We start from the raw sequence: 15,615 nt of genomic DNA on the forward strand, positions 1-15,615 counted from the left end.
GGTAATGAATTGAGTTTTTAAGTTTAACTCAAGTCAGTTTTAAAATAATGAAAAATTGTTTAAAAGTTAAAACCATGTGGATTTTCAAGTGGTAATTTTAAAATTAAAGGCTTGCTGTCAGTGGTGGCACACACCTTTAATCCCAGCACTTGGGAGGCAAAGGCAGGCGGATTTCTGAGTTCCAGGACAGCCAGGGCTGCACAGAGAAACCCTGTCTGGAAAAACAAACAAACAAACAAACAAAATCTTAAATTTGCTTTTAACAATTAAAATAATTATAAATATAGTTCTCTCCTCAAAGCCTAGTTTGATTATTCCTGCTCTCATGGGATTTCAGCTGAGACAATCAAGATTCATGATTGGAGTAGTGCCACACAGGCTAACAGTCAAGTCATTTATGATTAGGACACACCTCCCCCCCTTTTTTTTTCTTTGGTATTTTTGGAACAAAATTTTATATTGTTTCCCAGGCTATCCTGGAACTTACTATCTAACTTAAGTAGATAAAATCTACCTCAGGTTCTCAGGTGCTGGGATTAGAGTCAAACCATTGCATCCAGCTCTAAGTCTGTTTTTCTGATGGAAACTAAATGGGTTTTTTTGTTTGTTTCCTAACTAAAACTGAATGTCTGGTTTCTGGAGGAAAAACAGTTCAGATGTAAACATAGATTTTTTGTTTGTTTTTCTAGACAAGGTTTCTCTGTGTAGCCCTGGCTGTCTCACTCTGAAGACCAGGGTGGCCTTGAACTCTGAGAGCTACCTCCCTCTGCCTCCCAAATGCTGGAATTAAAGGCATATGTCACCACTACCTAGTGTAAACATGGGTTTTTACATGAGGTATTTTATTAACATTTTTTGAATTACATCATTGAGTGTTAGTAAGAATTTTTTTCAGGACATCAAAAAAGAATGAATGCCCGGTTGATTTGTGTGTACCTGTAATCTCAGCACTCAGATGGAGGCAGTGGGTGATTGTGAGGTCAGGCCAGTTTGGGCTGTATAACGAAACACTGTCTTAATTTCTAAAAAAGAATACAGTGCTACCATAGACTAGTACATGGCGTGAAGAAGTGATAGTTTTCTCAGTTTGCTGCCTTTTGTTTATGAATAATATTTTTGGAAGAGGATTCTATAGTCATGTCTGAACTCATCTAAAAGAAACTGGTTGATATCTACTAATGATTACATTTGCCGTCTCTGATTTTACAACTATCTTTGATTTACAAGAATCCCTGAGTTGGGTTACACAGATTGAACACTCTGACATGCTGTTTTTTAGGCTTACCCAATTCTCACACACCTGTGAGGCCCCCGAGTACGTCTAGTACTGGCAGTCGAGGCAGGTGAGTAATTTTTTTTTTCAGTATTATGTTACTTACAACTTTTTTTAATAGAAAATTTTCAAATAATCTTCATATCCCCAGATTAAACAGTCAGTATATTAGTTATGCCCTGTCTTGTTTCCTTAGCACTCTTTTCTATTCCCATCTTCTCTGGATTGTTTGAAACAAATCTCAGAAATTATGTCATTTTACTTGTAACTATTCTAAGTTTTATTTAGACCCAGTTATTAAAGTTGCCATTTATACACACACACTAAAATAAGCCCTATACGCTGTCATCAGCAGATGTGTTTACATATAGTTTATTTTGTAGATATAAAGGTTTCTCTTCTAGACTTTTTTATTTCTCTCATATTATTTAATTTACCTTTTTAAAGACACAAACACACACAATTAAAAACAAGCCTTAAAAATAAGAATGATAAATTTGATCAGAAATCATTAGATTTAATTAGGTGGAAGTAAGAATACTTCAATTGTACTGTGTGCTTCCTTTGGGAGCTGTTTTGTTTGTTTCTATGTGTTGATTGTATACATGTGGGCAGTACGTATGTTGGAGGCCAGAGAATGATTTAAGATGTCTTGTTCACGTCTCCACCTTACTTTTTGATAGGTGAATCTGGAGTTCAGAATAGGCTGGCTGGCTGATCATTGAGCTCCAAAACTTTGTCTGGTGTGGTGTGCTTGTGTGCATGCATGCGTACATGCATGTAGGTCAGAGGACATTTGTGGGGAGTGAGTTTTCTTCTTCTACCATGTGGGTCCTTGAGATCAAATTGAGGTTTAGCTTGGTGGCAAGTGCTTTTACTGGTTGAAAAGTGTTCTTTTGATAATCATTTATTACTTTAGAATATGTCTGTGAGGAAACTTTGTCAATTACTAAAGTTAAGGGAGGTAGAAAAAATTTTCTTTATTAAGCTGATTTTCCCGTTTGCTTCAGTGAGCCAGAAGTTTGACTATTTCTACTTTTATGAATCTATACATTTTAACACATTTTTAATGTCGTCTTGTAGCTATTAAGGACACTCTAAGTTGTTAATATTTTCCTTAGGCCTTTTCAGTGTCTAGAGCTAAGAAATATGTTTTTAAGATTAAATGTAATGAATATTGACATTCTTTTTACTGTTCTGTACTTTGTATAATTGAATATACTATGGAACTTTAATCTGTTATAGAATTGGTGTTTGTAAGTACATGTATATATAATTTGAAAGCTGTTCCCATTAAAGGTATTGGTTGGCTTTTCCACCAGTGCTTCCAGAAGAAAAACCAACAGTGGAAACTTCCCTCTGAGTAGCTATATTAGTCTTAACAGTTGCTTCACTCAGTGGTGAATTTTTGTTGTTCTTTTTGCTTTTTATAGACCTCTTTAGCCGTGTACCTGTACTCTTCACTTTGTTTTTATTGATTTTAAAAAGTTTGTACTAGGTTGTTTGCTGTGTATTTATTGTCCTTTTGTTTGAGTCCCCTTCTCAGATCTGAAATGATCTTTCATTGTGAGGCTTTACTAACCACTTCTGCTGATGTTGTACTCTTCACATGTTTTAGGTGACAACATTGAGACTATTGCTATAAAGAGACACAGTCATTGATGTTTTATGCTACAGGTTGAGCATCCCTAATCTGACTTTTGAAATGCTCTAAAATGCACACACTAATAGGACACCCCACATGGAAAATTCTGTGCCTGATCTCATGTAGTAGGTCACAGTCAGATTGCTGGGTGCATTTAAAATGTTATATGAAATTGCAGGAGAATATATTTATATATCCATCTTGTAAGAAACTAAATGGATTTCATGTTTGTGCTTTAGTCTTATCCCAAAGACATCTCACTCCGTTACAGTAAATCTATCAAAATAGGAAAAACATCTTAAAACCCTCATCTCAGGTGGTAAGGGATGTTTAACTTAAATCGTTTACTAAATGTTTTGGATCACGAGAGGTAATTTTAAGTCTGAACTTACGTCTGTCACATTTCTTTTGGAGGTAGTTACTGTCTTTAATAAACACTACTTTCACTTTATGCTCTACAATCAAATGTGACTTCTATTGTTTGTTATTAGCTGTGGATCATCAGGAAGAACTGCTGAGAAAAATGCTCATAGTTTCAAGTCTGATCAGGTGAAGGTCAAGCAAGAACCTGGGACTGAAGAAGAGATATGCAGCTTTTCAGGAGCTGTGAAACAGGAGAAGACAGAGGATGGCAGGAGGAGCGCCTGTATGGTAAGCTCCCGCCAGGATTTGACAGCATGGCAGCACATCATTCATCTCAGTAGGCATACTTGTTATCTTTAAACTCTTGTGTCTGACACAAGCTAAGTATTTCTTTTCCTATTTCTGCTATTTCAGCTTGATAAGTAATCAGGAAAGACTTGATTACCTTAAAGTATTTACTTGGTATTATCTTGAAATTTCTATTTAGTTCATACTAATGCCGTGTTGCTAAAGTATGTTCTATTAATGATCTCAGTGTACATATAGGATCTCAAGACCACAACAGAACCTTAACTGTTGTTTGTACCCTAGGAGCTCAACACTAAGATTGTTCATACAAAAGAAGATTATTGATACAAGATAGATTTCCTTTTTGTCCTATAATAACCATTCTAGAGTTTCTTTTTTGTTGTTTTTTGGTTTTTTTTTTTTTTTCATTCTAGAGTTTCTTAGATGAAATAGTTTATACAATTTATAAAACAGAATGAAGGAATGTCTTCATATACAAATTTTCCTTTTTGTTATTCTTTCTGCCCAGCTTTTTACTTTTCTACCTATGTTATTGGCATATAGGAATCTCACCATATTACTCTATTCGGTACAATGTATGGATTAAAGAGCTATAACCTTAGCTCAGTGTTTATAACAATACCATCTCTTCCGCTAAAACTCTTAGTTTAGAAAGTGCCCCATAAAAATAAGTGGTGTGGTGCAGGATCTACTTTATTTTGTTATAGTCTTCCATTTGTTAAATGATATGCATAGAAAGAGTTTTTGCTACTTTGTGGGTCCTTTTTCATTTCACCCTTCTATGCCACCCTCTCTCAACCCCCTGACATGAGATAGGAGAGAAAAAAAAGATAGAGGGGAAGGGGGACAGTGTTATCATTAGACTGATACCATGCTGATGAGGGGAATCAAGTTCCTTGGCAAGTTTGATCTTTGCCATCAGGATATCTAATTTCTTCTTCTTGTTGCTTCTTTGCTTAATAAACCATGACCAACAATCCATACAAACTCTTGGGGTCCTATCATTTTATATTCTCTGAAAGGTCTCCAGAATTCCAAATGTCATAGAATCATAGAAATTATTTGCCTCTGGCCTAATCGCACCCCTCTTAGAACATGAGGAAAATCATGGTCAGCTGCTGTGGACAGTCTGAAGCAACCTATATCCCACACCTGGGGTTAAAATAAAAACATATTCTTGCAGTATTTCTGTGCTTTTTAAAAAACCAAAATTATTTCAGATATGTGTGCTAAAGAGTAGTATAAAATACTTCTCAAATGTTACTTAAATGATTTTAGTTTTTCAAGACAGGGTTTCTCAGTGTAGCTCTGGCTGTTCTGGAACTCACTTTATAGACTCAAGATTTGCCTGCCTCGCCTTCCTCTTCCTCCCAAGTGCTGAGATTAAAGGTGTGCTCTACCACCACTAGGCTTATGTAACTGATTTTAATTGGAAAAATTGTATACTGTAATAAGCTCTCTGTGAGAGAGGTATGATTGTTTGTATATAATGGTTTAGTTAATTTCTGAGTCACCTAAGTGAACCAATGTTAGAGTAACAAAACCCCTAAAATCATGTTAGCATATGTAATGGGAGGTTATTTGTGTTTTACTTCACTAATGTGATTTACAGAATAATTTTCAATATAAGTATATTAATTTAGCGGTGTGTGTGTGTGTATCCATACTGTGTACATATAAGAATTAAATGTTTTTTTAAAAATTTATTTTTGTTTTCTTGTAGTTGAGCAGTCCTGAGAGTAGTTTGACACCACCTCTCTCAACTAACCTACACCTAGAGAGTGAGCTGGATACATTAACAAGCCTGGAGAACCATGTGAAAACTGAACCTACAGATATCAGTGAAAGCTGCAAACAGTCAGGACTCAGTAGCCTAGTTAATGGAAAGTCTCCAATTCGAAACCTCATGCACAGGTCGGCAAGGATTGGAGGAGATGGTAATAGCAAAGATGATGACCCAAATGAAGACTGGTGTGCCGTCTGCCAGAATGGAGGGGATCTTTTGTGCTGTGAAAAATGTCCGAAGGTCTTTCATCTTACTTGTCACGTTCCAACACTTCTCAGCTTTCCAAGGTACCAGCAAAATAGTTGATTTGAGTTTTTGTTGTTCGCAAATCTAAACATATAACTGAAAGTTGTTCAGGGCTTTCTTCAAAAAAGCCCATTTTAAAGATCAAACTCTTTGACTGAAAAAAACCTGCAGATAATGAAACTGATATGGTGTATGTAGTCCAGTAGTACATGTGCCAAGCACACATAAGGTCCCTGGGATCAATCTCAAACACCTAGATGGGAAAAGAAAACTGTATGAACAGTGCCTCTTAAATTTTTGGTTGTTTTTGTTTTCTTAATTGTAATGTCTCCCTAAATCTTTGGGTATGATTTGCTAGTGACCTAATGAGGAATTTCCTTTTTTATTACATTACTTATTTACATGTATGCCTGCATTTGCATGCATATGTGTATACAGGTACTATGGAAAATGTATGGAGGTCAGAACAACTTACAAGAGTCAGTTTTTCCTTCTGCCATGTGGGTTCTGGGGACTTGGGACTGCATCAGGCTTAATGGCAAGTGCCTTTGCTTTCTTGCCATCTTGCTAGACCCCTTTTCTTGGAGTCATAATATCTTGGAACATTAAGATTTTGCCAGTTTCCTTTCTTCTTTTCTATTTTTGGAGACAGTGTCTTTTTATGTACTCATGGCTGTTCTGGAACTTGCTATGTAGACCGGGCTAGACTTGAACTCACAGAGATCCTCCTTTCTCTGCTTCCCTGGTGCTGAGATTAAAGGCATGTGCCATCATAACCAGCTAAGATTTTACCTGTTTTCAAAGGCAGATAGTTAAGAATATAAACTATAAAACTTCTAGAATTAGAATTTACTTATTCATCTACCTAGATTACTATATGTGTACACACACACACACACACACACACACACACATATATTGTATGGCAATACATATACTTTTTTATATATTTTTATATAAAAATATATATTTTTCCATATATATTATATCTATATATAGAAAAAAGAAAAATATGAACAAATGATTTATGAAATTTATAATTCAGTAGAAATCCTGATTTTAAAAAACTAAATATTTTTATCTAATTTAAAAATTAAGGCACAAGTATGTGTTTGTATATCCAGTTTTTTTGAAAGGCCATGGAAAGAACTCGATTTGGTGGTGGCATATTTAATACACTTGAGAACACTGTAAGATGGCTCAAGTAACTATGGTCAGGTACATGTGTAGCCCGGGGACACAGTGGTGTTGCTCCCTTGCCTACTTGAGCTACTCAAATAGCTGGGCTTGCTTGTGGTGTGCCCTAGGGTTTCTCCATCCCTGCCTCTCCAGTAATGGGAGTTACAGGCATCAACTAGGTCTTTGTGCTTTCAGGAAAGTAAATGATGATTGTTTTCCTATCACAGAAGTAGGATCATGGGTGCTAAAATGGGCACTTGAGAGGGTTGCTGCAGGAACTGATCATTGAGTTTGTGCCATGAAAAGACTGGTGTCTAATGTGGAAATTCCATTTTATAATTTTCCAGAAGGTTGTCACTTGATGTGTAATTGGGAAAAGTTTTAGAGTGTTTATTATATAAGAGATGTAACAAAACATTCGTGAAAAAAATTGCAAAGAGAAGAAAATAACCTAGAGATTTACACTAAGGGCCTGTCTTCTCCAGAATAGGCCTTGTTGTGATCACATGGACTAATGGCCTTTTTCCCTGTGCAGTGGAGACTGGATATGCACATTTTGCAGAGATATTGGGAAGCCAGAAGTTGAATATGATTGTGATAATATGCAACATAGTAAGAAGGGGAAAACTGCACAGGGCTTAAGCCCTGTGGACCAAAGGGTAAGTTTCAAAGCTGACTTGTTAATAGAGACTTGGTGGTTGCCAGCCTGTGTATGTTGTGTTCCCTACTCCACCCACACAATCCGTCCCCTATGTAATATTCACATGACCTGGTAGGTTTTGCATCATGTAATGAATCATTTTAAGTTCAAGACTTTTAAAAAAGATAATTAGTCCCTTGTTACACAGCCCTCACTTGGCTTGAATTTGTAGCAGTACTCCCTTCCGTATGCTGAGATTACAGGCATGTTTCTTCAGGCCAGACTTCACACTTATGTTTAAATTCAAACCTTGATTTCTGACCCTCTCCTTCAGAAAAAAACAAAAACAAAAAAACAAAAAAAAACCCCAAAAAACTAGCAAATACCAGGCAAATAAATCCTTTCTTAGTATTTCCTTTTGCTCTGTTCAGAAATTGTGGCCAGAAATCTCTAAGATAAAAAGTAACTGATTATAATGCCATTTTCTCTCATCTCCCCACCATTCATAATTCCTTATGCAGACTGTTAGATAATTTGTGATGATTTTCTTGTTTCTTTTTTTGCCTCTTTAGTCTTTTTTTTTTTAATTTTTAACTTGTTCTTTTAAAAAAAAAAAAGCTTACCATGTCCTTCTTTATAAGTCTTTTTAACAGCTTCTCTTGTTAAAAATGAAAGTAAAATTACTTTTATTTCACTCAAATTTTTACTGATCTCACCATTACCTGATTTCTAATGACAAGAATACTTTCACGTAATGTTTTGATCATTAGAATTAATTGATCAATAGATTAATTAATTTGATCATTAGAATTAAGTTTGGCTCTAATCTAATATATATGCTTGAAAATCTTTCTGTGAAGAGAAGGAATGTGTTTAGAATATATAAACATTAAGTTTAAGTAAGTAGAAACTAAATTTTAGTGTAATTGCTCTTTTAAAAATGCATAGAGGCAGGAAAGTGGCCACAACTTCTAGGCTAGTTTGGTCTGTATAGAGAAGTTCTAAACAAGTCAGAGCTGCATAGTGAAACCCTTTCTCAAAAAGATAAAAGGAAAAATGAAAGGGGAGTTGGTTGGGGGGGGGGGGGTTGGTGGCAATTGGTTCAAAGAGAGAGAGATCTTGTTCATTTTGAACCTGAGTGTAGTCACTGAAAAGCAGAGGAATAATACTTGATTTTACATGCCTTGTGTAATTGTATTAACTACTAATGGTGAAATTTTCTTTACTAGTTTAATTTTTAAGTTGTTTTTGTGATTCATTTATATTTTTGTAAATAAGAATTAATTACATTAGCTTTATTAGAATAAAAACTCTTGAAGTAGAATAGATCATAATTTCAAATTTTAATTCAAAGCAAAATTATTTTTCTTTGCTACCTAATGTATAGAACGTAATGTTCAATTTGTTGTAATAATACTTTGTAGCTGTATTTTCCAAAATATCTTATTGGGAACAAAATATTTGTCTTCTTTTTCTTTTGGGGGCCAGAAATGTGAACGTCTTCTGCTTTACCTCTATTGCCATGAATTAAGTATTGAATTCCAGGAGCCTGTTCCTGTCTCGGTGAGTTATATGCCTTAGTATTACCCTGGTAAAGACATCTATGGGCTGTGGCTTCTTCGGTACGTTCCGTTACTACTCTGTGAACTACTCAGTATGTTCTGATACTTCCTCCCTGTCATTGCTTTAGAATTTCAATTGACATGTATACTTTTATGGTACAGTGCGATGTTTTTACCTACATACAAATTGAAAGACTTACTCAGATTAACATGCCCATTACCATCAATTTAAATTTTTTGTAATGAGAACAGAATGTCAAAACTCCTTTTAGAGAATTTTGAAATATATGCAGTTTATCATTCAGTGTGATTTCCATGTAAGTAAGGCAGTAGTAGATCAGTAGAACTTTTACACCAGCCTAATTGAAGTTTCATAATCTTTAGGCAACATCCCCCCCACCCCCCAAATCTTGCCTCTCAAGCCAGACTCTGTAATCACCTAATCACCTTCATATTTGTTTTGTTTGTTTGCTTGCTTTTTTGTTTTTGTTTTTGTTTGTTTGTTTGTTTGTTTGTTTTTTGTTTGGAGATAGGGATTTTATATACTCTTAACTATCCTAGAAATCAAAGAGACCTGCCTTTCTCTGCCTCTCTGGTATTTAATGTTCTACAAACACCTTTTTAAACATAGTAATTATTATTTTTGTTAAATTTATTTTTGTGTGTATGGTTATTTTTTCTGCATGTGTATTTTTGCGCCTTGTGCATGCCTGGTGCTCAGGGAGGCCAGGGGAGAACATTGTATCTTAGGACTGTAGTTCCCAACAGTTGTGAGCTGTTCTGGTTGCTGGGAATGGATCACAGGTCCTCTGGAAAAGGAGCCAGTGCTCTTAACTCCTGAGCTGTCTCTCCAGCCTCTAAAATGCTGTTTTTACTATTGAATAAATGTTACGTGTGTTTACCTGCATGTATGTATGTTTGCTTTTTGCATGCCTGGTGTCCATGGAAGCCAGAAGATGCTGTCAAGATACCTAGAATTTGAGTTACAGGCAGTTGTGAGCTATCATGTGGATGCTGGGAGCTGAGCCCAGGACCTCCTTTTCTTGTTTACAAATTTATGGAGTACAGTAAGCAAGCACAGTATTGCTAGTATTTAGGTATCTAAGGTAGGAAGATAATTTAAGACCACCTTGAGCTTATGCCAGGCATGTAATCCTGTCTTTAATTTTTTAAATTGTGTGCATATTGCTCTGATAGGAACTGTGTTTTAGTTATACAGCCTCCTTTTTTAAAAAAAATTTATTTCATATTTTTTTTAGTGGAGGAAAGCTTAAATATGCTTCATTCCCTAAAATTGGTTTGTACCCGTTAGCATTAGTGTATATTTTTTTTATTTATATGAGTACACTGCAGCTGTCTTCAGACACACACTAGAAGAGTGCATTGAATCATATTACGGAGGGTTGTGAGCCACTATGTTATGTGGTTGCTGGGAATTGAACTCAGGACCATTGGCAGAGCAGTCAGTGCTCTTAACCACTGAGCCATCTCTCCAGCCCATACAGTCTCCTTTTACAGTTGATAAAAGGGTATAAGATTCTGTCTGTTCTGTTTTCATTGATGCTCATAGAGAAAATTATAAATGTAAATAAATGTAAATGCTGAATGAATGTGTACTGTTTAATGGCTTTGACATTTCTAAGCCCTCTTAACACAAATAGTGAAGATTGAGAAAACACACCTATGAAAGTTTGTGGGTTAGTGATTTTTTTTGTTGTTCATTTTACAGAGACTTGGAATAAAGGCTCTAAAATATTACAGTAAAAGAAAGGCTAGGGAGTCTTACTACTTAATTAGAATAAAGTATGCTGTATGCACTTTGTTAGCTGTTTATTGTTGAATGTAAGCAAGTTAACAAAATATTAAATGGTACTTGACTGTTTGCTAAGTAGGTGAAGAAATGAAATTTAAAAGTACAAAGTTTTTGACAGATAAAAATTACCTTGTGCCGGGCGGTAGTGGTGCACGCCTTTAATCCCAGCACTTGGGAGGCAGAGGCAGGCAGATTTCTGAGTTTGAGGCCAGCCTGGTCTACAGAGTGAGTTCCAGGACAGCCAGGGCTACACAGAGAAACCCTGTCTCGAAAAACCAAAAAAAAAAAAAAAAAAAAAAATTACCTTGTGCAAATACTAGTATTTGATTCTCAAACCTTTTTCATCTTTTAAGTTCATGATTTTCACAGTAGAAAATGATCTCCTAGTGTTTTCTTTTCATGGAATATTCAGATAGCTTCTCTAGCATGATAGTGAGGCCAGGATCTTCGATTTGAGGCCAGCCTGAGCTTTATAGACTGTGTCTTAAAACAGCATTACTGTGTGTACTTATATCCCACAGGTAGAAAACTTTTGGCCAAAGCTGGAGTCAGAACACTAAATGTAATTTTTTCTTTCAGTGTCCTGAGATTTCTTGTGAGGTGTTGATATCTTCTACCACACTGTGCTAGTCTACCCATGGCAGTCATATGTTTCCAAATGTGTTTTCTTCTTTAATACGAGCTCTTAGGAGTCATCAAGTACCAAGTGAACCAGCTATGGCTGTAGATCTGACGGAGGCAGCTTCTCCTACTGATTGCTTTGTCTCCATTTATACTTAGTAGTGATAGGGTCTTGAGTAAGATTTGATATTCAAGGTACAGTCAGACCGAAAACTTGAAGTATATTTTCTATACCTTAAATGTTATCAATATACTGTACATTTTCACATTAAATAGTTTGATATTTTGGAGAACTCTGACCTACCATGATTTATTTTTTAGATACCAAACTACTATAAAATTATAAAGAAACCAATGGATTTATCAACGGTGAAGAAGAAGCTTCAGAAAAAACATTCCCAGCATTACCAAATCCCAGATGATTTTGTGGCTGATGTTCGCTTGATCTTCAAGAACTGTGAAAGGTTTAATGAAGTATGTCAGCTTCCATCCTATAGAGCATTGGCTATTAGCTTTCCTTTGCTTGGTTCTTTTTTTTTTTTTTTTTTTTCCTGTTGAAAGAATCACCTAATTTGGTTGCTCCCACCCCTCACTTCTTGATTTTATAAAAGCAAAATTTGCTGGTTTTTTTTTTTTTCCTTTCCTCTAGAGAAAAAAGATTATTATGTATAATTTGGAGCATATTCTTAAATATAAGGCAGTAAGAGTGTTACTGAATATCCTTTCCTAAGGGAGTTGTGGTTCAATAGGGAAAAAGTCTAAAGTTAAGTAACTTGGTGGGATATGATTATGTATGCCCACATTTGGGGCACTTACAGGAAACTTAACAGTGCCTATATCCATCACTGGCCGCATAAACCAAGAGTGTTAAGACTAAACTGTAGGCCTTGTTATGTAATGGTGAGGTTCTGGTTTCTACAGTGAGTCTTTGTTAACTGTATTTCTTGGAAGCTGAAGATGCCTTACCTATAACTGAAGGAAAAAAAATGTGACAGATAATCTGTCAGGGAAGTTGCTTTTTGTTATCTTTGAAATAAAGTCAAGTTTGTTATTGTTATAGAAGATTTTCTTCATTAAAGGAGAAGAAAGTGGTATTAGGTGAGAGTCCAGGTCTACCCATAGCAGTCTCTAGAGGCATCAAGGTGGCACTACAATAAACCAAACTCTTCATGAGATACAGAGTGTAGTCAACTTGATATCAGTATGCCACAAAATACATGTGTAAAATCTTACTTCAGATTTCCAAGTTACAAATTTTTGTCTTTTTTAAAACTTACATTATTTTCAAATGGATATGCAGTTGTGTGCTGTCACTGACAGAAAGATATTAAGAGTTCATTTCTGGGCCAGGCATAGTGGAATACGCCTTTAATCTTAGCACTTGGGAGGCAGAAGCAGACAAATCTTTGTGAAGTCCAGGCTAGCCTGGTCTATATAGTGAGTAGTTCTAGGATAGCCAGGGCTATGTAGGGAGTCCTTGTCTCAAAAACAAAACAAACAAAACAAAACAAAAAAAATAGTTTGTGATTAATGTATTGCCATAAAGATAGACTTCTGGTTATCCTGTGGAAAGTTTGACCATTTTAACAATAGCATTCTAATTCTCTTGAGTAGATTGATGCCTTCAGACAAGTTTCTACTAAGATTGAACTCAATAATTTGAAATGAGACTGTTATTAAGGTTTCAAAGTAACTTTATTAACAGTTTTGTAAAAAAAAGTGGTTCCATGTTCAGTAGAATTTTTAGATAGCATTTAATCTGGTTTTAGCATTTGTTCTCCCTAGTATGGCTGACTTTCGTCACCAATCCTATACAGTTTTAACTTTAGAAAGGATTATAATTTCCCTTTTTTTTTTGACTCTGGTATCCTTTTTAGATGATGAGAGTTGTTCAAGTTTATGCAGACACACAAGAGATTAATTTGAAGGTAAGCTTTTCAGACCATGCACACTTGGTGAAGGAATATGCATTATCAATAGGTGAATATTCCTATCTTTTGTTTGCAGGCTGATTCAGAAGTAGCTCAGGCAGGGAAAGCAGTTGCATTGTACTTTGAAGATAAACTCTCAGAGATCTACTCAGACAGGACCTTCGCTCCTTTGCCAGAGTTTGAGCAGGAAGAGGATGATGGTGAAGTAACCGAAGACTCTGATGAAGATTTTATACAGCCTCGTAGAAAACGCCTAAAGTCAGATGAGAGACCAGTACATATAAAGTAAAATGACGTGGACTTAAATCAGTTGTTTTTAAGAAGAAGGAAACAAAACAAAACACCCTTTTATTTAAGTGTTACTGGAATATCCTGTGTACAGTGGTTTTTACCTCCTTACAGAAGCTGGTAGCTTTCATACAGTATTAGATTGAAATAATGGACACAGAAAACATTCTTGTCAAGAAAAGGGGAGAGGACTCTGCAACTTTAAGAACAAAATTAGAAGTGAAAAAGTTTGAGGGTTTGTTTCAGATGAAATGGGTCTCTGGCTGTTAGAATGTAGGTGAGTGTGAATCAGTGCAGGATACTGAGTTGGGCAAGCCTGCAAGATGTGACTCTGCTAGAGCACACAGTTCCTCAGACAACTTAAAAGCCTCCCCTCCACAGACACAAATGGGTTGTTTTCTGGTTAAAAACAAGCAGATCAGATTCCACTTAAATGTCACTGAAGATGCATTGAATCATGCCACTGTATTTTCTCTCATTTTGATCTATTGGGCCTTAGCTTTTAAATTGGTTTAAAGAACTCAGAAGTAGGTTTTTTTTTTTTTTTTTTTTTTTTTTCTTAGATGTAGGGTCTAGGAACATAACCATTGATCATTTAGTCAACTTCAGTGGTGTACTAAAAGGATGATAACTTTCACTAGTGCATCATACAGACTTATGGAAGTCATTTCCAGAAAACCCTTCTAAACAGTTACCTTACTGGTCAAATCATATGATCACACAGTTACTCTCTTGAAAGGCAGAACATTTATTTCAAAATTTTCTGTATAGGTAAATTAGATTGAGAGGGTGACAACTAACTTTAACCCAGTCTTTCTTCATACCAGTTTCCAGTAGACCACTATTGGTAAACAGAAATCTGTCAGCTACCAAATGTGTACAATTTTCTGTATTTCACTTTTGTCTTATTTGTAAATAGTGAGCTCAGACTTCTGGCAGATCAGCAACATTTGCTGAGCCTGTTTTTTAAGCTAATGTGTATTCTTACTAATGTTCCTATCAAGAATGGATTTGTAATATATGCTGTCTATTTCTAATGTTCACATTCATATTTTGAGGTTCTATCTTATTTTAATAGAGAACAGACGTCTCAAAAATCTTCAGAAGCAGCTTATTATTGAAATATCAAAATATTGAAATAAACCCGGTGGGGTTAGATTACTCATCTGTCCACCAAGTGGGACACGTGCATGGACTGGGGGCTTTAAATGACTTAGAAGAGTCCTCTAAGTAAATCCTGAAAACGAGCCAATCCCCACTTGAATGGTAATTGGGAGTGAACCCAACTTTATTTACTACCTGATGACAGGAGCAGAACCTGAAACAGATAAGACCTACTCGCTCTGGTTTATTTTTCTCCTCTGCATTGTGATGCTCAGATCAAGTGTGCTCTAGACTGTGTGCGCCTCTCCGCTGGATTAAGAATTGTAGTCCTACTTCTGTATGGACACAGTAGAATACAAAGTGACCAAAGTAGAATGCAACATCAAAAACATTTCAGGTGTCAACAGATGTGTGGCAAATCATTTGCCTCTTAAAAAAATTCAACATAAGCAGTTCAAACTGTAGACCTCCTCAGAAAACTATTTGACGTAATTGTCGAAGAAGTGAATATTTTTAGTGTGCATTGAATCAAATAAAGTGCTCTAAAGAAATTATTATACAGATTCCTTTGGGTTGTTTTTTCTTAAGGGTTGTGGGTAAAAGAGGAGTATGATTTAGGCCTTCATACTGCACTTAAAAAGGTTGATATTATTGCCTCATGTCCTGGCTTCCATTTAGCTTCTCTTCCCTTATAAACTAAGCTTCTGCTTCTTCTTCTTCTTCTTCTTTTTTTTTTTTTTAAGTGCTCTAGACCGCTTAACATTTTATTGAAGTTTCAAGTTCATTTTTTTTATGAGGGGAAGAAAATTTATTTTTTAAATTTTTATTTGTACCTATTTATTTTCTTTGATATCC

The 15,615-nt window shown here is 35.6% G+C and overlaps 1 protein-coding gene across 1 annotated transcript in view; it reads left to right on the forward strand.

The window, feature by feature from the left end:
• Positions 1 to 15,314, forward strand: part of Trim33 (tripartite motif containing 33) — a 71,783-nt gene extending 56,469 nt beyond the window's left edge. The window contains 8 exon segments of the mRNA XM_034500397.2: positions 1,280 to 1,343; positions 3,410 to 3,569; positions 5,314 to 5,663; positions 7,337 to 7,460; positions 8,930 to 9,004; positions 11,759 to 11,911; positions 13,315 to 13,365; positions 13,445 to 15,314. Coding sequence (XP_034356288.1) covers positions 1,280 to 1,343; positions 3,410 to 3,569; positions 5,314 to 5,663; positions 7,337 to 7,460; positions 8,930 to 9,004; positions 11,759 to 11,911; positions 13,315 to 13,365; positions 13,445 to 13,657 — 1,190 coding nt within the window. The 3' untranslated portion in view covers positions 13,658 to 15,314.
• Positions 15,315 to 15,615: the final 301 nt, after the last annotated feature.

The sequence above is a fragment of the Arvicanthis niloticus genome, chromosome 4 (genome assembly GCF_011762505.2).
Source record: "Arvicanthis niloticus isolate mArvNil1 chromosome 4, mArvNil1.pat.X, whole genome shotgun sequence".
Taxonomy (NCBI): Eukaryota; Metazoa; Chordata; class Mammalia; order Rodentia; family Muridae; genus Arvicanthis; species Arvicanthis niloticus.